The sequence below is a fragment of the Pseudoliparis swirei genome, chromosome 21 (assembly GCF_029220125.1).
Source record: "Pseudoliparis swirei isolate HS2019 ecotype Mariana Trench chromosome 21, NWPU_hadal_v1, whole genome shotgun sequence".
NCBI classification, from domain to species: domain Eukaryota; kingdom Metazoa; phylum Chordata; class Actinopteri; order Perciformes; family Liparidae; genus Pseudoliparis; species Pseudoliparis swirei.
This window is the reverse complement of record NC_079408.1, coordinates 18,001,911-18,023,649: the sequence shown is the minus strand read 5'-3', so window position 1 is coordinate 18,023,649 and position 21,739 is coordinate 18,001,911. Positions and strand designations below refer to the sequence as shown.

General features: G+C 48.8%; 1 protein-coding gene across 1 annotated transcript in view; it reads right to left on the bottom strand.

Moving 5' to 3' along the window:
• The window catches only part of eml3 (EMAP like 3), a 95,130-nt gene that overhangs the window by 39,041 nt on the left and 34,350 nt on the right, over positions 1–21,739 (bottom strand). Inside the window, exons 2-4 of the mRNA XM_056442205.1 lie at positions 3,118–3,294; positions 1,714–1,816; positions 1,085–1,573 (exon numbers count right to left, since the gene is read on the bottom strand). Of these exons, the coding sequence (XP_056298180.1) occupies positions 1,085–1,573; positions 1,714–1,816; positions 3,118–3,294 (769 nt within the window). The remainder of the gene's footprint in view (positions 1–1,084; positions 1,574–1,713; positions 1,817–3,117; positions 3,295–21,739) is intronic.

Below are 21,739 nucleotides of genomic sequence, written 5' to 3'. Positions count from 1 at the left end.
TGATGTAATCATAGCTGAGGTGTTGGTATGATGTAATCACAGCTGAGGTGTAGGTATGATGTAATCACAGCTGATGTGTAGGTATGATGTAATCACAGCTGAGGTGTAGGCATGATGTAATCATAGCTGAGGTGTAGGCATGATGTAATCATAGCTGAGGTGTAGGTATGATGTAATCACAGCTGAGGTGTAGGCATGATGTAATCATAGCTGAGTTTCCGCTCGGTGTGCCGTGAGTCTCATCCTGGATCACTCAGTGGACAAGATGGCGTTCATTATGTTTCCCCTCGCCGCTCCAACACGAGGAGAGGACAGCACACGACAGAACATGTCCAACCGGGTTCACGGCCCGAAAGCCGCGTTCACACCAAAAGCGTTGAGAATATATACGCACGTGAGTTTACTCGCTTGACTATTTGTGGCTTTTAGCTTCATTTGAGCCTTAGAGGGGGCGGGGCTTAACTCTGTGGCTTTACGCCGTGGAAACAGTTATCATCTCCTTCATCCACCATGAAGAACTAACCACTAGTTCTGCTTTATACTTGTTAAGGACATCACACACACGTCTGAACATGGAACGCCCTCGTGTTTGGGTTCATAACATTAATACGGGTGATGTCATGTATTAATATATATATATATATATATTAATACATGACATCACCCGTCGGCTCACACAGCTCGGTGACCTTCACCTCTAGTCTGAATGTCTCTTCAGCTCCACTAGAGCAGCAGAGGAGCAGCTCGACTCTGATTGGCTCTCACAACTCGGCGTCGGGTGAATTTTTCGCCAACGTTTAAATATTAAAAACTTGAGTTGAATATTCTCAACGCACAATTTGCGTCAATCGAACCACTCGCGCCTGTACGTTGACTTAGCTTCATGGGATCAACTCGTGTGAACTATTGGCAACGCTTGTGCTGTGAACGCAGCTTCACAGGACCCCGTGGATCGGCTGGCTTGCAGCTCAACGGGCTTTGCAGGAACACAGAATCAAGACATGTGTTGGATTAGTTCTTAAAAGCCATGCGAATCAATCTCATGATTATGGAGGCGGCCGTGGTGAGGGTGGCGATCACCCACAGCGGTTTCTTCTCTCCTTCCTGGATGCGGGTCAGCGGGCCGGAGCGGGCGCTGAGGTTGGAGTCCGAGGTTCTGACCGAGGCCGAGCCCAGCAGCTCCGGGGAGCAGCTCCCGTCCCGGAAGTCCTCCCTCTGGAGGCTTCGGATCGTGGTCGGCTGGATGGGCTCCTCCACCGACGACGTCCAACTCAGCTCCTTTTCCTGCTCCCCTCCCTCGTCATCTTCCTCCTCCTCCTCCTCTTCCAAGCCGGGGACGCGGTGGAGCTTGGCCCGAGTCCCCTCAGCCAATGGCTGCCCCGGAGGCAGGGCATCCTCCAGCTGCAGGCTCTGGACACGCCTGTGGAGAGGAACCCGGTCCGGCCCGTCGTCCGGCCCCGGGAGGGGGGGCTCCGTCTGGGTTGACCTGTCCAGTGTTGCTGGTCTGGGCTTCGGCGTCATGGGCACCGGGCTTCCCGAGTGGCCATTGGTCACAATGCTGTCTGACGGCTGGCTAGAGATAAAAAGGTTGATGTCAACACGGAAGAGTCATAAAGGTTTCACATCTTATGTCACGAGCTTCTGAACGGACGTGTGTAGCAACACTATGGCCATTCACGAAGGGAACTAAGGCCCCGGCTGTCGGTCCAGTACCTGGTAGCAGAGTGGACCCCATCCACTGCTGAGCTGGAGGAAAGTCTTCTGCAACCATCAGAGGAGCACACCTGGCTCAGCACTCGAGCAGCACCTGGATTCACTGGGCGGGACGAAAGATACGAAAGATGATCACATTTACATTCTGATGGACAGCCATTTGGGGGGGCGGACCATGTCGGGTCCAGTTCTAATCGACCTCAGCTGGTGGCTGATTATAAATCAGCCCCAGCTGGGGTTAATGTGTGTGTGTGTGTCCTCATAAAGGAGCAGGAGGGATAAAGGATATTACGTACATATCACGAATGCTCGCCCTTCGGTGCTGGGGGGAACCACAGGTGATGTTCTGATGCTGATACCCTAGTTTCAAAACCCATCACAATACTTTATTTGATAGATGTCCGTCACTTGTACGAATCCAAAAAATTTGTCATCAGCTCATCAGTAAAGTACCTAAGAGACTAGACTATATCTAGTTATGATATTTAGTTGAGGGCTGGTGAAGATGACCCTTTAGTGGTGGGGCAGGTGTCTCTCTCAAGCTCTCTTCCTCTCTTCATCTCTTTCCATGAGAACAGAGTGCATACTAATGCAATTACCTTCAAAGAGAGACAGGGCCTTGCCCCTCTCTATGATGCTTCAATAGAACCGGTAAACACGGGTCTGGACCTCACACGGTTTCATCTAGTTCAGTTGAAGTATACCGAGACCGTCAAATAAAGATAATCTACAACTGAATACTGAATCCTCGCGTCTCGTTAAGATTAGATCATCCAAGGTCTTTCTACTGTTTATCTGGACCCAATTAAAGCATCCCGAAGCTGAGAGCCAGTGTGAGGAGATGAGGGCCAATGTATTGAGTTGCTGGTCTCTGCACATTAAGATTTATTTTAACGCATAAATGTGTGTGTTTTGGAATAAATCATTTGATTAACTATTAAATACATCACATGTTCATCAAGCTGTTGATGGGACCTCATTTACATAAACCAATCTGCACATACAAGGCAAAGCCAAGAGCAAAACGTAGGAGTGTGAGGTTTCTTTACTGACAATCTAATGTACAATATTGTGGAGATGATTGACTCTAAATGACCATAAAGTACTAAATGATGACTAATAAACTCATGTTTACAATATTTACTGAGGGAATACATCAATAGAGAAGTAGAGTCACTATATAGACTTCTATACAACCAGAGGAGTCGCCCCCTGGTGGTCAGTAGAGAGAATGCAGCTTCAACACATGAAGCATAGACTTCTATACAACCAGAGGAGTCTCCCCCTGGTGGTCAGGAGAGAGAATGCAGCTTTAACACATGAAGCATAGACTTCTATACAACCAGAGGAGTCTCCCCCTGGTGGTCACCCCCAATGTACCTGAAGTGTATGAAGCTCCCTCACCTGCAATGAGCTGCTGTTTCAGTAACGGTAAGAGCTGGTCATGGAGGCGGATCCTGCGCAGGGCGTCAGCCAGCGAGGACTTCAGCAGCGTGATCTCGTCTTCCTGCGCCTGCAGACGCACCTCCATCGTGGAAGCTCGGTCTGGGAAGTCAGCGCTGCCGTCCGCCGACGCGTCGTCTATAAAGAGACCAGGAAGAGGGGGAATGAGCCAAGAAAGTATGATCATTAGCATAATTTCAATCAATCAGAGCAACATCTGCACTTGAGTACAGGCTAACCATTCTGTCATTGAGCACTGAAAGTAGAATAATTGTCCTGCTTCCAAAGTCACTCGAGTGTCATTCTTGTGCGTGTGTGTGTGTGTGTGTGTGTGTGTGTGTGTGTGTGTGTGTGTGTGCGTGCGTGTGTGTATTCATTTTTCAAATATCACAGTGGTGACATTTCTGCACTGTAAGGACATTTCTGCAGGTCCTCACTTTATGTTTAAGTTTAAATTGAGATGAGGTTTTTAGTCGTGACGGTTAAGGGCTAGCGAGTGCACTGTGTCAGTGGTCCTCACGAGTATAGAACCACCAACACGTGTGTGTCTTCTGGCAGAGGCCATCGCAGCTGCTCGGAGCATTGTGCTCAAAGAGAGGAGCGTCTCTCAAAGGCCCCATTGTGTGTGAGTCGGGCCACAGTTCTGGAGTGTGTGGGAGTGAAAAGCTGGTTCTGGTCCAAAAGGGGTGCACGTGTGTGTGTGTGTGCATGTGAGCGTGTGTGTGGAACGCCTCCTCCGGTTCTCGTGTCACTGGATGGGACAAAGCTGTGCACAGCGAGGATGTCTGCCAGCTCAAGTTCTCATACTCAGCCACTCGATTCCTGCTCAGACACTTTGAGTTTAGTGTTTCCTGCAGGCCGTTAACACATCGCCGTTCATTGACCAAAGCTTCGCACTCAGTAATAAGAAGGTAAGAGGTCCTCAGACACCACTCCACATGGAAAGCTCCGCTGCATTCAGTTCAAGCAAAGGCTCACACTAGAGCTCAAGAACCGGGAATAACCCCCCTGAGCGTCGGTGGCTCAGTGGTGAGCAGAGTGGTCCCTCAATCAGAGGATCGGTGGTTCGATCCCATCCCCACTAGACCATGTCTATGTGTCCTTGGGCAAGGCACTTAACCTCAGAATATCTCCCGTCGCTGTTCTACAGTGAGTGAATGTCAGTTACTCCTGATGGACTTCAGGAACCGTAGCTCCTCCCATGAATGGGTGAATGATGTCATGCAGTGTTAAAGCTCTTTACAAGTACAGTACATCTGTTCTTACCCACTGAAATGCTACAGCTGAATCAATAAGCCATTGAGTGATATCGCTCTATCTATCTATCTTGATCCCATTTGCCACCAACGGCTACTGGACCAGACCAAGTCTGAGGCTGTATGAAATAATTTTATTCACTTCATTTAAAATAAGTTTAGGAGACAAAAGTGTAGAAAGTCTTTTGTTATAACTTCATATACGTCTGGTGGAGACTGAGGGTTATCAGACCCAGTTCATACAACGGCTCATCAATAGTGACTGAATCTGAACAAACCCTTTAAAACTCATTCACAAAAACGATACAGACTGTTGTGGAAGAGTGTGGTGTCTTTAGAGAGAGCGTGGACGACGGCCTCCGCTCCCCGTCAGAGGCCGTCTGACAGGAAAGGAAAGGGAAACATAGCGTACACTTAAACTGAGACGGATGTTTCTGGGCGTCTAAACTACATGTTCAACAGGACATTGCTGAGCTGGTACTCCTGTGTTTCTACAATTAAATTCAGTTTATTTTGTATAGCCCATTCTCACAAATTACACATTTGCCTCAGAGGGCTTTACAATCTGTACACATAGACATCGACTGTAACTACTGTGGAGAAGTACCTCAGACTAGCCCACTTCCAGCCATCCACACCATCTTTTTAATGGAGGCCATTCATCTCGGCTGCTGCGTCAGAGCTCCCTCTAAACTCGGATGTAATCGTCACGTTTAGCTCTTGCTCTTTATGACTCATGAAAACAAAAGTGAACTCTTTTCTAAGGAACTACTCAGACTTGCACTTGGCACGCAGCCAACCTTTACTGCTTCTCTGGAAGAGTTAACAACATGTAAATGATCTGCCCATTGCATGCTGGATTTACTCATTTTACCCAGAAGGCACTTGGAGAATTTGCCTTCAGATTCAAGGATGTCGTTGTTCACTTGTTCACTGGACTACGGGGGCCCGGGAGGGACATGGAGGGGGAAAGAAAGATGTCACAGTCCTGCCAAACTTTCATCTCGGTCAACTTGAACCAATATATTTGCCTTCCGATCTAGATTGACAAATGAAACAGGAGTAAACAAGCTAGCGCCTTCAGTGAGCAGCTAGCTGTAGCTCAAACTCAGCCCGCCCGCTGTGGCCCCCTGCTACCGCTAACCGGCAACGGATGGGACGTCTCCTAGCAGCAAAGTAGCCTCCTAGCAGCAAAGTAGCCTCCTAGCAGCAAAGTAGTCTCCTAGCCGCAAAGTAGTCTCTTAGCCTCAAAGTAGTCTCCTAGCAGCAAAGTAGCTTCCTAGCAGCAAAGTAGCCTCCTAGCAGCAAAGTAGCCTCCTAGCGGCAAAGTAGTCTCTTAGCGGCAAAGTAGCCTCTTAGCCTCAAAGTAGTCTCCTAGCAGCAAAGTAGCCTCCTAGCGGCAAAGTAGTCTCTTAGCCTCAAAGTAGTCTCCTAGCAGCAAAGTAGCCTCCTAGCAGCAAAGTAGTCTCCTAGCAGCAAAGTAGTCTCCTAGCAGCAAAGTAGTCTCCTAGCAGCAAAGTAGCCTCCTAGCAGCAAAGTAGTCTCTTAGCCTCAAAGTAGTCTCCTAGCAGCAAAGTAGTCTCTGAGCCGCAAAGTAATCTCCTAGCCGCAAAGTAGTCTCTGAGCCGCAAAGTAATCTCCTAGCCGCAAAGTAGTCTCCTAGCGGCAAAGTAGTCTCCTAGCCGCAAAGTAGTCTCTGAGCCGCAAAGTAGTCTCCTAGTGGCAAAGTAGTCTCTTAGCCTCAAAGTAGTCTCCTAGCCGCAAAGTAGTCTCTGAGCCGCAAAGTAGTCTCCTAGTGGCAAAGTAGTCTCTAAAGTAGTCTCTTAGCCTCAAAGTAGTCTCCTAGCCTCAAAGTAGTCTCCTAGCCGCAAAGTAGTCTCCTAGCCGCAAAGTAGTCTCCTAGCGGCAAAGTAGTCTCCTAGCCGCAAAGTAGTCTCCTAGCTGCAAAGTAGTCTCCTAGCCGCAAAGTAGTCTCCTAGCCGCAAAGTAGTCTCCTAGCCGCAAAGTAGTCTCCTAGCGGCAAAGTAGTCTCTTAGCAGCAAAGTAGTCTCTGAGCCGCAAAGTAGTCTCCTAGCAGCAAAGTAGTCTCCTAGCCGCAAAGTAGTCTCCTAGCAGCAAAGTAGTCTCCTAGCAGCAAAGTAGTCTCCTAGCCGCAAAGTAGTCTCCTAGCCGCAAAGTAGTCTCCTAGCAGCAAAGTAGTCTCCTAGCAGCAAAGTAGTCTCCTAGCAGCAAAGTAGTCTCCTAGCAGCAAAGTAGTCTCCTAGCCGCAAAGTAGTCTCCTAGCCTCAAAGTAGTCTCCTAGCCGCAAAGTAGTCTCCTAGCCGCAAAGTAGTCTCCTAGCAGCAAAGTAGTCTCCTAGCAGCAAAGTAGTCTCTTAGCCTCAAAGTAGTCTCTTAGCAGCAAAGTAGTCTCCTAGCCGCAAAGTAGTCTCCTAGCCGCAAAGTAGTCTCTTAGCAGCAAAGTAGTCTCCTAGCCAAAGTAGTCTCCAGCAGCAAAGTAGTCTCCTAGCAGCAAAGTAGTCTCCCAGCAGCAGTAGTCTCCTAGCAGCAAAGTAGTCTCAGCGTAGTCTCAGCAGCAAAGTAGTCCCCTAGCAGCAAAGTAGTCTCCTAGCCGCAAAGTAGTCCCCTAGCAAAAGTAGTCTCCAGCAGCAAAGTAGTCTCCTAGCAGCAAAGTAGTCCCTAGCAGCATAGTAATCTCCTAGCAGCAAAGTAGTCTCCTAGCAGCAAAGTAGTCTCCTAGCCGCAAAGTAGTCTCCTAGCCGCAAAGTAGTCCCCTAGCAGCAAAGTAGTCTCTTAGCAGCAAAGTAGTCTCCTAGCAGCAAAGTAGTCTCCTAGCAGCAAAGTAGTCTCCTAGCGCAAGTAGTCTCCTAGCAGCAAAGTAGTCTCCTAGCAGCAAAGTAGTCTCTTAGCCGCAAAATAGTCTCCTAGCAGCAAAGTAGTCTCCTAGCCGCAAAGTAGTCTCTTAGCAGCAAAGTAGTCTCTTAGCCGCAAAGTAGTCTCCTAGCGCAGTAGTCTCCAGCCAAAGTAGTCTCCTAGCAGCAAAGTAGTCTCCTAGCAGCAAAGTAGTCTCTAGCAGCAAAGTAGTCTCCAGCAAGTAGTCTCCAGCTGCAAAGTAGTCTCTTAGCCGCAAAGTAGTCTCTTAGCCGCAAAGTAGTCTCCTAGCGGCAAAGTAGTCTCCTAGCAGCAAAGTAGTCTCTTAGCAGCAAAGTAGTCTCTTAGCCGCAAAGTAGTCTCCTAGCAGCAAAGTAGTCTCCTAGCAGCAAAGTAGTCCCCTAGCAGCAAAGTAGTCTCTTAGCCGCAAAGTAGTCTCCTAGCAGCAAAGTAGTCTCCTAGCAAAGTAGTCCCCTAGCAGCATAGTAGTCTCTTAGCATCAAAGTAGTCTCTGAGCCGCAAAGTAGTCTCCTAGCCGCAAAGTAGTCTCCTAGCCGCAAAGTAGTCTCTTAGCCTCAAAGTAGTCTCCTAGCCGCAAAGTAGTCTCCTAGCAGCAAAGTAGTCTCCTAGCAGCAAAGTAGTCTCCTAGCGGCAAAGTAGTCTCTAGCAGCAAAGTAGTCTCCTAGGCAAAGTAGTCTCCCTAGCAAAGTAGTCTCCTAGCAGCAAAGTAGTCTCCTAGCAGCAAAGTAGTCTCCTAGCAGCAAAGTAGTCTCCTAGCAGCAAAGTAGTCTCCTAGCAGCAAAGTAGTCTCTTAGCCGCAAAGTAGTCTCCTAGCAGCAAAGTAGTCTCTTAGCCGCAAAATAGTCTCCTAGCAGCAAAGTAGTCTCCTAGCCGCAAAGTAGTCTCCTAGCAGCAAAGTAGTCTCTTAGCCGCAAAGTAGTCTCCTAGCAGCAAAGTAGTCTCTTAGCAGCAAAGTAGTCTCCTAGCAGCAAAGTAGTCTCCTAGCAGCAAAGTAGTCTCCTAGCAGCATAGTAGTCTCCTAGCAGCAAAGTAGTCTCCTAGCAAGTAGTCTCCTAGCAGCAAAGTAGTCTCCTAGCCGCAAAGTAGTCTCTTAGCAGCATAGTAGTCTCCTAGCAGCATAGTAGTCTCCTAGCAGCATAGTAGTCTCCTAGGTGCAAAGTAGTCTCCTAGCAGCATAGTAGTCTCCTAGCAGCATAGTAGTCTCCTGGCAGCAAAGTAGTCTCCTAGCAGCAAAGTAGTCTCCAGCAGCAAAGTAGTCTCCTAGCCCAAAGTAGTCTCCTAGCAGCAAAGTAGTCTCCTAGCAGCAAAGTAGTCTCTTAGCAGCAAAGTAGTCTCCTAGCAGCAAAGTAGTCTCCTAGCAGCAAAGTAGTCTCTTAGCAGCAAAGTAGTCTCCTAGCAGCAAAGTAGTCTCTTAGCAGCAAAGTAGTCTCCTAGCAGCAAAGTAGTCTCTTAGCAGCAAAGTAGTCTCCTAGCAGCAAAGTAGTCTCCTAGCAGCAAAGTAGTCTCTTAGCAGCAAAGTAGTCTCCTAGCAGCAAAGTAGTCTCCTAGCAGCAAAGTAGTCTCCTAGCAGCAAAGTAGTCTCTTAGCAGCAAAGTAGTCTCCTAGCAGCAAAGTAGTCTCTTAGCAGCAAAGTAGTCTCCCAGCAGCAAAGTAGTCTCCTAGCAAAGTAGTCTCTTAGCAGCAAAGTAGTCTCAAAGTAGTCTCCAGCAAAGTAGTCCCCTAGCAGCAAAGTAGTCTCCTAGCAGCAAAGTAGTCTCTTAGCAGCAAAGTAGTCTCCTAGCAGCAAGTAGTCTCTAGCAAAGTAGTCCCTAGCAGCAAAGTAGTCTCCAGCCCAAAGTAGTCTCAGCAGCAAAGTAGTCTCTAGCAGCAAAGTAGTCTCCCAGCAGCAAAGTAGTCTCCCAGCGCAAAGTAGTCTCCTAGCAGCAAAGTAGTCTCAGTAGTCTCCTAGCAAAGTAGTCTCCTCAGCAAAGTAGTCCCAGCCGCAAAGTAGTCTCCTAGCAGCAAAGTAGTCTCTTAGCAGCAAAGTAGTCTCTTAGCCGCAAAGTAGTCTCCTAGCAGCAAAGTAGTCTCTTAGCCGCAAAGTAGTCTCCTAGCGGCAAAGTAGTCTCCAGCAGCAAAGTAGTCTCTTAGCCAAAGTAGTCTCTTAGCAAAAGTAGTCTCTTAGCAGCAAAGTAGTCTCCAGCAAGTAGTCTCCTAGCAGCAAAGTAGTCTCTTAGCCGCAAAGTAGTCTCCTAGCAGCAAAGTAGTCTCTTAGCGGCAAAGTAGTCTCTGAGCAGCAAGTAGTCTCCTAGCAGCAAAGTAGTCTAGCAGCAAAGTAGTCTCCTAGCAGCAAAGTAGTCTCTTAGCAGCAAAGTAGTCTCCTAGCAAAGTAGTCTCTAGAAGTAGTCTCCTAGCAGCAAAGTAGTCTCAGCCTCAAAGTAGTCTCCTAGCAGCAAAGTAGTCTCCTAGCAGCAAAGTAGTCTCTAGCAGCAAAGTAGTCTCCTAGCAGCAAAGTAGTCTCTTAGCATCAAAGTAGTCTCTTAGCAGCAAAGTAGTCTCCTAGCAGCAAAGTAGTCTCTTAGCATCAAAGTAGTCCCCTAGCAGCAAAGTAGTCTCCTAGCAGCAAAGTAGTCTCCTAGCAGCAAAGTAGTCTCCTAGCAGCAAAGTAGTCTCTAGTTCCAGCAGCAAAGTAGTCTCCAGCAGCAAAGTAGTCTCCTAGCAGCAAAGTAGTCTCCCAGCAGCAAAGTAGTCTCCTAGCAGCAAAGTAGTCTCCTAGCAGCAAAGTAGTCTCTTAGCCGCAAAATAGTCTCCTAGCAGCAAAGTAGTCTCCTAGCCGCAAAGTAGTCTCTTAGCAGCAAAGTAGTCTCTTAGCCGCAAAGTAGTCTCCTAGCCCAAAGTAGTCTCCCTAGCAGCAAAAGTAGTCTCTAGCAGCAAAGTAGTCTCCTAGCAGCAAAGTCTCCTAGCAGCATAGTAATCTCCTAGCAGCAAAGTAGTCTCCTAGCAGCAAAGTAGTCTCCTAGCCGCAAAGTAGTCTCCTAGCCGCAAAGTAGTCCCCTAGCAGCAAAGTAGTCTCTTAGCAGCAAAGTAGTCTCCTAGCATAAAGTAGTCTCCTAGCAGCAAAGTAGTCTCCTAGCAGCAAAGTAGTCTCTTAGCCGCAAAGTAGTCTCCTAGCAGCAAAGTAGTCTCTTAGCCGCAAAGTAGTCTCTTAGCAGCAAAGTAGTCTCCTAGCCGCAAAGTAGTCTCTTAGCAGCAAAGTAGTCTCCTAGCAGCATAGTAGTCTCTTAGCATCAAAGTAGTCTCTGAGCCGCAAAGTAGTCTCCTAGCCACAAAGTAGTCTCCTAGCCGCAAAGTAGTCTCCTAGCAAAGTAGTCTCAGTCTCTTAGCCTCAAAGTAGTCTCAGTAGTCTCCTAGCAGCAAAGTAGTCTCCTAGCAGCAAAGTAGTCTCCCAGCAGCATAGTAGTCTCTAGCAGCAAAGTAGTCTCCTAGCAGCAAAGTAGTCTCTTAGCAGCAAAGTAGTCTCAGCAAAAGTAGTCTCCCAGGCAGCAAAGTAGTCTCCAGCAGCAAAGTAGTCTCCCAGCAAAGTAGTCTCCTAGCAGCAAAGTAGTCTCCTAGCAGCAAAGTAGTCTCTAGCAGCAAAGTAGTCTCCCTAGCAGCAAAGTAGTCTCTTAGCAGCAAAGTAGTCTCTAGCAGCAAAGTAGTCTCCTAGCAGCAAAGTAGTCTCTAGCAGCAAAGTAGTCTCTTAGCAGCAAAGTAGTCTCCTAGCAGCAAGTAGTCTCTTAGCAAAGTAGTCTCCTAGCAGCAAAGTAGTCTCTAGCAGCAAAGTAGTCTCCTAGCAGCAAAGTAGTCTCCAGCAGCAAAGTGGTCTCTTAGCAGCAAAGTAGTCTCCTAGCAGCAAAGTAGTCCCCTAGCAGCAAAGTAGTCTCTTAGCCGCAAAGTAGTCTCCTAGCAGCAAAGTAGTCTCTTAGCAGCAAAGTAGTCTCTTAGCCGCAAAGTAGTCTCCTAGCAGCAAAGTAGTCTCCCAGCAGCAAAGTAGTCTCTTAGCAGCAGTAGTCTCCAGCAGCAAAGTAGTCTCTTAGCAGCAAAGTAGTCTCTTAGCAGCAAAGTAGTCTCTTAGCAGCAAAGTAGTCTCCTAGCAGCAAAGTAGTCTCTTAGCAGCAAAGTAGTCTCCTAGCAGCAAAGTAGTCTCTTAGCAGCATAGTAGTCTCCAAGCCGCAAAGTAGTCCCCTAGCAGCAAAGTAGTCTCCTAGCAGCAAAGTAGTCTCTTAGCCGCAAAGTAGTCTCCAGCAGCAAAGTAGTCTCTAGCAGCAAAGTAGTCTCCTAGCAGCAAAGTAGTCTCCCAGCAAAGTAGTCTCCAGCAGCAAAGTAGTCTCCAGCAGCAAAGTAGTCTCTAGCAGCAAAGTAGTCTCAGCAGCAAAGTAGTCTCCAGCAGCAAAGCAGTCTCTTAGCAAAAGTAGTCTCAGCAAAGTAGTCTCCCAGCAGCAAAGTAGTCTCTTAGCCTCAAGTAGTCTCCAGCAGCAAAGTAGTCTCCAGCAGCAAAGTAGTCTCCTAGCAGCAAAGTAGTCTCCAGCAGCAAAGTAGTCTCTAGCAGCAAAGTAGTCTCCTAGTCTCCTAGCAGCAAAGTAGTCTCCTAGCAGCAAAGTAGTCTCTTAGCAGCAAAGTAGTCTCCTAGCAGCAAAGTAGTCTCTTAGCAGCAAAGTAGTCTCCTAGCAGCAAAGTAGTCTCTTAGCAGCAAAGTAGTCTCCTAGCAGCAAAGTAGTCTCCTAGCAGCAAAGTAGTCTCCTAGCAGCAGTAGTCTCCTAGCAGCAAAGTAGTCTCCTAGCAGCAAAGTAGTCTCTTAGCAGCAAAGTAGTCTCCTAGCAGCAAAGTAGTCTCCTAGCCGCAAAGTAGTCTCCTAGCAGCAAAGTAGTCTCTTAGCCGCAAAGTAGTCTCTTAGCCTCAAAGTAGTCTCCTAGCCGCAAAGTAGTCTCTTAGCCTCAAAGTAGTCTCCTAGCAGCAAAGTAGTCTCCTAGCCGCAAAGTAGTCTCTTAGCAGCAAAGTAGTCTCTTAGCCGCAAAGTAGTCTCCTAGCAGCAAAGTAGTCTCCTAGCCGCAAAGTAGTCTCTTAGCAGCAAAGTAGTCTCTTAGCCGCAAAGTAGTCTCCTAGCAGCAAAGTAGTCTCCTCAGTTAAAAGTAGTCTTAGCAAAGTAGTCTCCCTAGCAGCAAAGTAGTGTCTTAGCCCCAAAGTAGTCTCTAGCCGCAAAGTAGTCTCTTAGCCTCAAAGTAGTCTCTTAGCAGCAAAGTAGTCTCCTAGCAGCAAAGTAGTCTCCTAGCAGCAAAGTAGTCTCTTAGCCTCAAAGTAGTCTCCTAGCAGCAAAGTAGTCTCCTAGCAGCAAAGTAGTCTCCTAGCAGCAAAGTAGTCTCCTAGCAGCAAAGTAGTCTCCTAGCCGCAAAGTAGTCTCCTAGCAGCAAAGTAGTCTCCTAGCAGCAAAGTAGTCTCCTAGCAGCAAAGTAGTCTCCTAGCAGCAAAGTAGTCTCTTAGCAGCAAAGTAGTCTCCTAGCAGCAAAGTAGTCTCCTAGCCGCAAAGTAGTCTCTTAGCAGCAAAGTAGTCTCTTAGCCGCAAAGTAGTCTCCTAGCCGCTAAGTAGTCTCCTAGCAGCATAGTAGTCTCCTAGCAGCATAGTAGTCTCCTAGCAGCATAGTAGTCTCAGCATAGTAGTCTCCTAGCAGCAAAGTAGTCTCCTAGCAGCAAAGTAGTCTCTTAGCAGCAAAGTAGTCTCCTAGCAGCAAAGTAGTCTCCTAGCAGCAAAGTAGTCTCCTAGCAGCAAAGTAGTCTCTTAGCAGCAAAGTAGTCTCTGAGCCGCAAAGTAGTCTCCTAGCCGCAAAGTAGTCCCCTAGCAGCAAAGTAGTCTCCTAGCAGCAAAGTAGTCTCCTAGCAGCAAAGTAGTCTCCTAGCAGCAAAGTAGTCTCCTAGCAGCAAAGTAGTCTCCTAGCAAAAGTAGTCTCTTAGCGCAAAGTAGTCCCCTACCAGCAAAGTAGTCTCTTAGCAGCAAAGTAGTCTCCTAGCAGCAAAGTAGTCTCTTAGCCGCAAAATAGTCTCCTAGCAGCAAAGTAGTCTCCTAGCCGCAAAGTAGTCTCTTAGCAGCAAAGTAGTCTCCTAGCAGCAAAGTAGTCTCTAGCCTCAAGTAGTCTCTAGCAGCAGCAGTCTCCTAGCCTCAAAGTAGTCTCCTAGCAGCAAAGTAGTCTCTAGCAGCAAAGTAGTCTCCTAGCAGCAAAGTAGTCTCCCTAGCAGCAAAGTAGTCTCCTTCAGCAAAGTAGTCTCCCAGCAAAGTAGTCTCCTAGCAAAAGTAGTCTCTTAGCAGCAAAGTAGTCTCCTCGCAGCAAAGTAGTCTCCAGCCGCAGTAGTCTCCCAGCAGCAAAGTAGTCCCCTAGCAGCAAAGTAGTCTCCTAGCAGCAAAGTAGTCTCTTAGCCGCAAAATAGTCTCCTAGCAGCAAAGTAGTCTCCTAGCAGCAAAGTAGTCTCCTAGCCGCAAAGTAGTCTCCTAGCAGCAAAGTAGTCTCCTAGCAGCAGTAGTCTCCAGCAGCAAAGTAGTCTCCCAGCAGCAAAGTAGTCTCCCAGCAGCAAAGTAGTCTCTAGCAGCAAAGTAGTCTCCCAGCAGCAAAGTAGTCTCCTAGCAGCAAAGTAGTCTCCCTCAGCAAAGTAGTCTCCTAGCAGCAAGTAGTCTCTAGCAGCAAGTAGTCTCCTAGCAGCAAAGTAGGTCTCCCAGCAGTAGTCCCCTAGCAGCATAGTAGTCTCTTAGCCGCAAAGTAGTCTCCTAGCAGCAAAGTAGTCTCTTAGCCGCAAAGTAGTCTCCTAGCAGCAAAGTAGTCTCCTAGCCGCAAAGTAGTCTCTTAGCAGCAAAGTAGTCTCTTAGCAGCAAAGTAGTCTCCTAGCAGCAAAGTAGTCTCTTAGCAGCATAGTAGTCTCCAAGCCGCAAAGTAGTCCCCTAGCAGCAAAGTAGTCTCCTAGCAGCATAGTAGTCTCCTAGCAGCAAAGTAGTCTCCTAGCAGCAAAGTAGTCTCCTAGCAGCAAAGTAGTCTCCTAGCCGCAAAGTAGTCTCCTAGCAGCAAAGTAGTCTCCTAGCAGCAAAGTAGTCTCCTAGCAAAAGTAGTCTCCAGCAGCAAAGTAGTCCCCTAGCAGCAAAGTAGTCTCCTAGCAGCAAAGTAGTCTCTTAGCCGCAAAATAGTCTCCTAGCAGCAAAGTAGTCTCCTAGCAGCAAAATAGTCTCCTAGCAGCAAAGTAGTCTCCTAGCCGCAAAGTAGTCTCTTAGCAGCAAAGTAGTCTCTTAGCCGCAAAGTAGTCTCCTAGCAGCAAAGTAGTCTCTTAGCAGCAAAGTAGTCTCCTAGCAGCAAAGTAGTCTCCTAGCAGCATAGTAGTCTCCTAGCTGCAAAGTAGTCTCCTAGCAGCATAGTAGTCTCCTAGCAGCATAGTAGTCTCCTAGCCGCAAAGTAGTCCCCTAGCAGCAAAGTAGTCTCCTAGCAGCATAGTAGTCTCCTAGCAGCATAGTAGTCTCCTAGCAGCAAAGTAGTCTCTTAGCAGCAAAGTAGTCTCCTAGCAGCATAGTAGTCTCCTAGCAGCATAGTAGTCTCCTAGCAGCAAAGTAGTCTCTTAGCAGCAAAGTAGTCTCCTAGCAGCATAGTAGTCTCCTAGCAGCATAGTAGTCTCCTAGCAGCAAAGTAGTCTCTTAGCCTCAAAGTAGTCTCCTAGCAGCAAAGTAGTCTCCTAGCAGCAAAGTAGTCTCCTAGCAGCAAAGTAGTCTCTTAGCAGCAAAGTAGTCTCTGAGCAGCAAAGTAGTCTCCTAGCAGCAAAGTAGTCTCCTAGCAGCAAAGTAGTCTCTTAGCCGCAAAGTAGTCTCCTAGCAGCAAAGTAGTCTCTTAGCAGCAAAGTAGTCTCTTAGCAGCATAGTAGTCTCCTAGCAGCAAAGTAGTCTCCTAGCAGCAAAGTAGTCTCCTAGCCGCAAAGTAGTCTCCTAGCCGCAAAGTAGTCTCTTAGCCTCAAAGTAGTCTCGCCAGCAGTCTCTTAGCCTCAAAGTAGTCTCTTAGCAGCAAAGTAGTCTCTTAGCAGCAAAGTAGTCTCCTAGCCGCAAAGTAGTCTCTTAGCCTCAAAGTAGTCTCTTAGCCTCAAAGTAGTCTCTTAGCAGCAAAGTAGTCTCTTAGCCGCAAAGTAGTCTCTTAGCAGCAAAGTAGTCTTAGCAGCAAAGTAGTCTCCTAGCAGCAAAGTAGTCTCCTAGCAGCAAAGTAGTCTCCTAGCCGCAAAGTAGTCTCCTAGCCGCAAAGTAGTCTCTTAGCCTCAAAGTAGTCTCCTAGCCGCAAAGTAGTCTCTTAGCCTCAAAGTAGTCTCCTAGCCGCAAAGTAGTCTCTTAGCCTCAAAGTAGTCTCTTAGCCTCAAAGTAGTCTCTTAGCCGCAAAGTAGTCTCTTAGCCTCAAAGTAGTCTCTTAGCCGCAAAGTAGTCTCTTAGCCTCAAAGTAGTCTCTTAGCCGCAAAGTAGTCTCTTAGCCTCAAAGTAGTCTCTTAGCAGCAAAGTAGCCTCCTAGCAGCAAAGTAGTCTCTTAGCAGCAAAGTAGTCTCCTAGCAGCAAAGTAGTCTCCTAGTTGCAAAGTAGTCTCTTAGCCTCAAAGTAGTCTCTTAGCCGCAAAGTAGTCTCTTAGCCTCAAAGTAGTCTCTTAGCCGCAAAGTAGTCTCCTAGCAGCAAAGTAGTCTCCTAGCCGCAAAGTAGTCTCCTAGCAGCATAGTAGTCTCCAAGCCGCAAAGTAGTCCCCTAGCAGCAAAGTAGTCTCCTAGCAGCATAGTAGTCTCCTAGCAGCATAGTAATCTCCTAGCAGCAAAGTAGTCTCCTAGCAGCAAAGTAGTCTCCTAGCCGCAAAGTAGTCTCCTAGCAGCAAAGTAGTCTCCTAGCAGCAAAGTAGTCTCCTAGCAGCAAAGTAGTCTCCTAGCAGCAAAGTAGTCTCCTAGCAGCAAAGTAGTCCCCTAGCAGCAATGTAGTCTCCTAGCAAAAGTAGTCTCCTAGCAGCAAAGTAGTCTCTTAGCAGCAAAGTAGTCTCCCAGCAGCAAAGTAGTCTCCAGCAGCAAAGTAGTCTCCCAGTTGGCAGTAGTCTCCTAGCAGCAAAGTAGTCCCTGGCAGCAAAGTAGTCTCCTAGCAGCAGTAGTCTCCTAGCAGCAAAGTAGTCTCCCCAGCAAAGTAGTCTCCTAGCAGCAAAGTAGTCTCCTAGCAGCAGTAGTCTCTTAGCAAAGTAAGTAGTCTCCCAGCAGCAAAGCAGTCTCCTAGCAGCAAAGTAGTCTCCTAGCAGCAAAGTAGTCTCCCAGCAGCAAAGTAGTCTCCCTAGCAGCAAAGTAGTCTCCTAGCAGCAAAGTAGTCTCCCAGCAAAAGTAGTCTCCCAGCAGCAAAGTAGTCTCTTAGCAGCAAAGTAGTCTCCTAGCAGCAAAGTAGTCTCCTAGCCGCAAAGTAGTCTCCTAGCAGCAAAGTAGTCTCCTAGCAGCATAGTAATCTCCTAGCAAAGTAGTCCCTAGCAGCAAGTAGTCTCCTAGCAGCAAAGTAGTCTCCCAGCAGCAAAGTAGTCTCCCAGCAGCAGTAGTCTCCAAGCCAGTAGTCTCCAGCAGCAAAGTAGTCTCAGCAGCGTAGCAAGTAGTCTCTTAGCAGCAAAGTAGTCTCCTAGCCGCAAAGTAGTCTCCTAGCAGCAAAGTAGTCTCCTAGCAGCAAAGTAGTCTCCTAGCAGCAAAGTAGTCTCCTAGCAGCAAAGTAGTCTCCTAGCCGCAAAGTAGTCTCCTAGCATAAAGTAGTCTCCTAGCAGCAAAGTAGTCTCCTAGCCGCAAAGTAGTCTCTTAGCAGCAAAGTAGTCTCTTAGCCGCAAAGTAGTCTCCTAGCCGCTAAGTAGTCTCCAGCCAAAGTAGTGCCCTAGCAGCAAAGTAGTCTCTTAGCAGCAAAGTAGTCTCCTAGCAGCAAAGTAGTCTCCAGCAGCAAAGTAGTCTCCCAGCAGCAAAGTAGTCTCCTAGCAGCAAAGTAGTCTCTTAGCAGCAAGTAGTCTCAGCAAAGTAGTCTCCTAGCAGCAAAGTAGTCTCCCAGCAAAGTAGTCTCAGCAGCAAGTAGTCTCTTAGCAGCAAAGTAGTCTCCTAGCAGCAAAGTAGTCTCCTAGCAGCAAAGTAGTCTCCTAGCAGCAAAGTAGTCTCCTAGCAGCATAGTAGTCTCCTAGCCGCAAAGTAGTCCCCTAGCAGCAAAGTAGTCTCCTAGCAGCATAGTAGTCTCCTAGCAGCAAAGTAGTCTCCTAGCCGCAAAGTAGTCTCCTAGCAGCATAGTAATCTCCTAGCAGCAAAGTAGTCTCCTAGCAGCAAAGTAGTCTCCCAGCAGCAAAGTAGTCTCAGCAGCAAAGTAGTCTCCAGCAGCAAAGTAGTCCCCTGGCCAAAAGTAGTCTCCCTAGCAGCAAAGTAGTCTCCTAGCAAAGTAGTCTCCTAGCAGCAAAGTAGTCTCCTAGCCCAAAGTAGTCTCTAGCAGCAAAGTAGTCTCCTCAGCAGTAGTCTCCAGCAGTAGTCTCCAGCAGCAAAGTAGTCTCCAGCAGCAAGTAGTCTCTAGCAGCAAAGTAGTCTCCAGCAGCAAAGTAGTCTCCAGCAAAGTAGTCTCCTAGCAGCATAGTAGTCTCCTAGCAGCATAGTAGTCTCCTAGCAGCATAGTAGTCTCCTAGCCGCAAAGTAGTCCCCTAGCAGCAAAGTAGTCTCCTAGCAGCATAGTAGTCTCCTAGCAGCAAAGTAGTCTCCTAGCCGCAAAGTAGTCTCCTAGCCGCAAAGTAGTCTCCTAGCAGCATAGTAATCTCCCAGCAGCAAAGTAGTCTCTTAGCAGCAAAGTAGTCTGGCAAAGTAGTCTCCTAGCAGCAAAGTAGTCTCCTAGCCGCAAAGTAGTCCCCTAGCAGCAAAGTAGTCTCTTAGCAGCAAAGTAGTCTCCTAGCAGCAAAGTAGTCTCTTAGCAGCAAAGTAGTCTCTTAGCAGCAAAGTAGTCTCCTAGCAGCAAGTAGTCTCTTAGCAGCAAAGTAGTCTCAGCAGCAAAGTAGTCTCCTAGCAGCAAAGTAGTCTCCCAGCAGCAAAGTAGTCTCCCAGCATAAGTAGTCTCCTAGCAGCATAGTAGTCCAGCCAGTCTCCCAGCAGCATAGTAGTCTCCTAGCAGCAAGTAGTCTCCTAGCAAAGTAGTCCCCTACCAGCAAAGTAGTCTCCTAGCAGCATAGTAGTCTCCTACCAGCAAAGTAGTCTCCTAGCAGCAAAGTAGTCTCCTAGCAGCAAAGTAGTCTCCTAGCAGCATAGTAGTCTCCTAGCAGCATAGTAGTCTCCTAGCAGCAAAGTAGTCTCTTAGCAGCAAAGTAGTCTCCTAGCAGCATAGTAGTCTCCTAGCAGCATAGTAGTCTCCTAGCAGCAAAGTAGTCTCCAGCAGTAGTCTCCTAGCAGCAAAGTAGTCTCTTAGCAGCAAAGTAGTCTCCTAGCAGCAAAGTAGTCTCTTAGCAGCAAAGTAGCCTCCTAGCAGCAAAGTAGTCTCTTAGCAGCAAAGTAGCCTCCTAGCAGCAAAGTAGTCTCCTAGTTGCAAAGTAGTCTCTTAGCCTCAAAGTAGTCTCTTAGCCGCAAAGTAGTCTCTTAGCCTCAAATGATGGCGGACGGCCGCCTCGGTGTGTTGGTGCGCGATGTTTTTTGTTTTTGTTGTTTGGTTTAAATACTGTTTTCTGCTGTGATTCTCAGAGCTCTTTCACCAGAGAAGAGCCTTATGAACATCAGGGGAAACAACTCCAGCGGATTTATTTCCAACGTTTTAACTTCTGTGGAGTTACTGGACATTTTAAGGTGTGTCCACCTTCGCCCACGCTGTGAAACGTGGCGGAGAGGGAACGCTCAGGGCGCTGTACGGCTACAATGGTGGGATCTCGCAAGCGCTGCCGGGCATATTTCTCCAACGCTCCGCCACTGTGCAACAAACTGGGCGAACTCCAGCTGCTGGTGGGGAGAGACAGAGACTTCTCCTCATCCTCCGCCCTGTGTTTTACGGAATCATGGCTAAGTGGATCGATACACAGATTCTGCGCTCCAGCTCGCTGGCTTCCAGCTGTTCCGAGCGGACCGACACGGAGCTCGAAAGCAAAGGGTGGAGGAATCTGCTTACCTCAACAACGGCTGGTGCAACGTACGTGAACGGTGATCCTACAGCACTGTTCGCCGGACCTGAATCTTTATCATTCACTGCAAACCCTTCTACTCCCCACGGAGTTCGCCTATCTATCCTGGCCGGAGTTTACATGCCGCCGCAGGGGAAATGCACGAGGCAAGCATCGGACTCAACAGATACGGTGTGGAGCGGACCTTCCCGGACTCTTTAGTTATTGTATACCGGGATTTTAACAAAGGAAACCTCAGCCACGAACTCCCTAAATATAGACAGTTAATTAAATGCCCTACTAGAGAGAAGAGCATTCTGGACCACTGCTACACAACAATCAGCAGGGCCTATCACGCGTCCCTCGAGCTGCACTGGGAAACTCTGACCACGTCATGGTTCATCTGATTCCTCATACAGGCAGAGACTAAAGCTCTGCAAACCTGTGGTGAGGAAGTTCAAGAAGTGGACCAGTGAGGCTCTGGAGGATCTACAGGCGTGCTTGGACTGTACTGACTGGGATGTCTTCAGGACTGCTACCAACAGCCTGGATGAGTACACACAGAGGCTGTAACTTCCCACATCAGCTTCTGTGAGGACAGCTGTATTCCATCCAGCTCCAGGTGAGTTATAATCCACAAACCCTGGTTCTACAGCGGAGCTCAGAGCTAAGACTGCAGAAGGACCAGGCATTCAGGAGTGGGGACAAGGACCTGTACACAGAGTCCAAATACAGGTTTAGCAAGGCGGTGAGAGATGCTAAACGTCTGTACTCTGAGAAACTGCAACAGCAGCTCTCAGCAAACGACTCTGCTTCTGTCTGGAGAGGGCTCAGGCAGATCACCAACTACAAGCCCAAATCACACCACTCCATGAACAATGTGCTTCTGGCAGACGAGCTAAATGAGTTCTACTGCCGCTTTGAAAGACAATGGAGCAGTCCTGAGACCATCCCCACAGCCCCATCAACAAGCCACAGACCATCAGCCCACCCTCCCCCAGCCCATCAGGGGCTCACACCTCTGGAGCACCCTCCATCAACTCAGCGACGACCCTCGTCATCCTGGAGAGACGTCAAACAGGCTGTTCAAAAGCAAAACCCCCGCAAAGCAGCGGGCCCGGACTCCGCCTCCCCCTCCACCCTGAAGCTCTGTGCTGAACAGCTGTCCCGTGTTCCACCGGTATCTTCAACACCTCCTGAGACATGCCACGCCCAGCCTGCATCAAGGCCTCCCCCCACAACCCCGTCCCCCAAAAACCCAAGATCACAGGACTCAATGACTACAGGCCCATCGCCTCTGACCTCTGTGTCATGAAGTCCTTGAACGCTTGGTCCTGTCACACCTCAAGACCATCACCGACCCACTCCTGGACCCCTGCAGTTCGCCACAGAGCCAACAGGTCTGCAGACGATGCAGTCAACATGTCTCCTTCACTACATCCTCCAGCATCTGACTCCCGAGGAACCTACGCCAGGATCCTGTTTGTGGAGTGGAGCTCTGCTTTCAATACAGTCATCCCGTCCCTGCTGCAGGACAAGCTCTCCCAGCTGCACGTGCCCGACTCCACCTGCAGGTGGATCACAGACTTCCTGACCGACAGGAAGCAGCACGTGAGGCTGGGGAAACACGCCTCAGGCTCCCCGGACCACCAGCACGGGTTCCCCCAAGGCTGTGTTCTCTCTCTGCTGTTCTCCCTGTAGCGACCAACAGCTGCACCTCCAGTCACCAGTCCCGCCAAGCTTCCTAAAGTTCGCGGATGACACCACCCTCATTGACTCATCTCTGGTGGGGACGACCGCTTACAGGTGGGAGAGACTGACCACCTGGTGACCCAGCAGCCAGAATAACCTGGAGCTCAACGCTCTAAAGACAGTGGAGATGGTTGTGGATTTCAGGAGGAATGCAGCCCCACCCGCCTCTCATCCTGTGTGACTCCCCGACGCTGTGAGTCCTACCGCTTCCTGGGCTCCATCATCTCCCAGGACCGTGCGGGAGCTGAACATCCGCCCATCACCAAGAAGGCCCAGCAGAGGATGTTCTTCCTGAGGCAGCTGAGGAAATTCAACCCGCCAGGGAGAATGATGGTACACCTACACGGCCATCGCTGGAGTCCATCATCTGCTCCTCCATCACCGCCTGGCACCTGCAGCCACAGCCAAAGACAAGTGCAGCTGCAGAGCATCATCCGCTCGGCCGAGAGGGTTACCGGTTGCAATCTGCCTTCCCTCCAGGTCCTGTTCACTTCCAGGTCACTGAAGGGGCAGAAAGATTGTCGCTGACCCTCCCACCCTGGACACCCCTGTTCGAGTCCCTCCCTCTGGG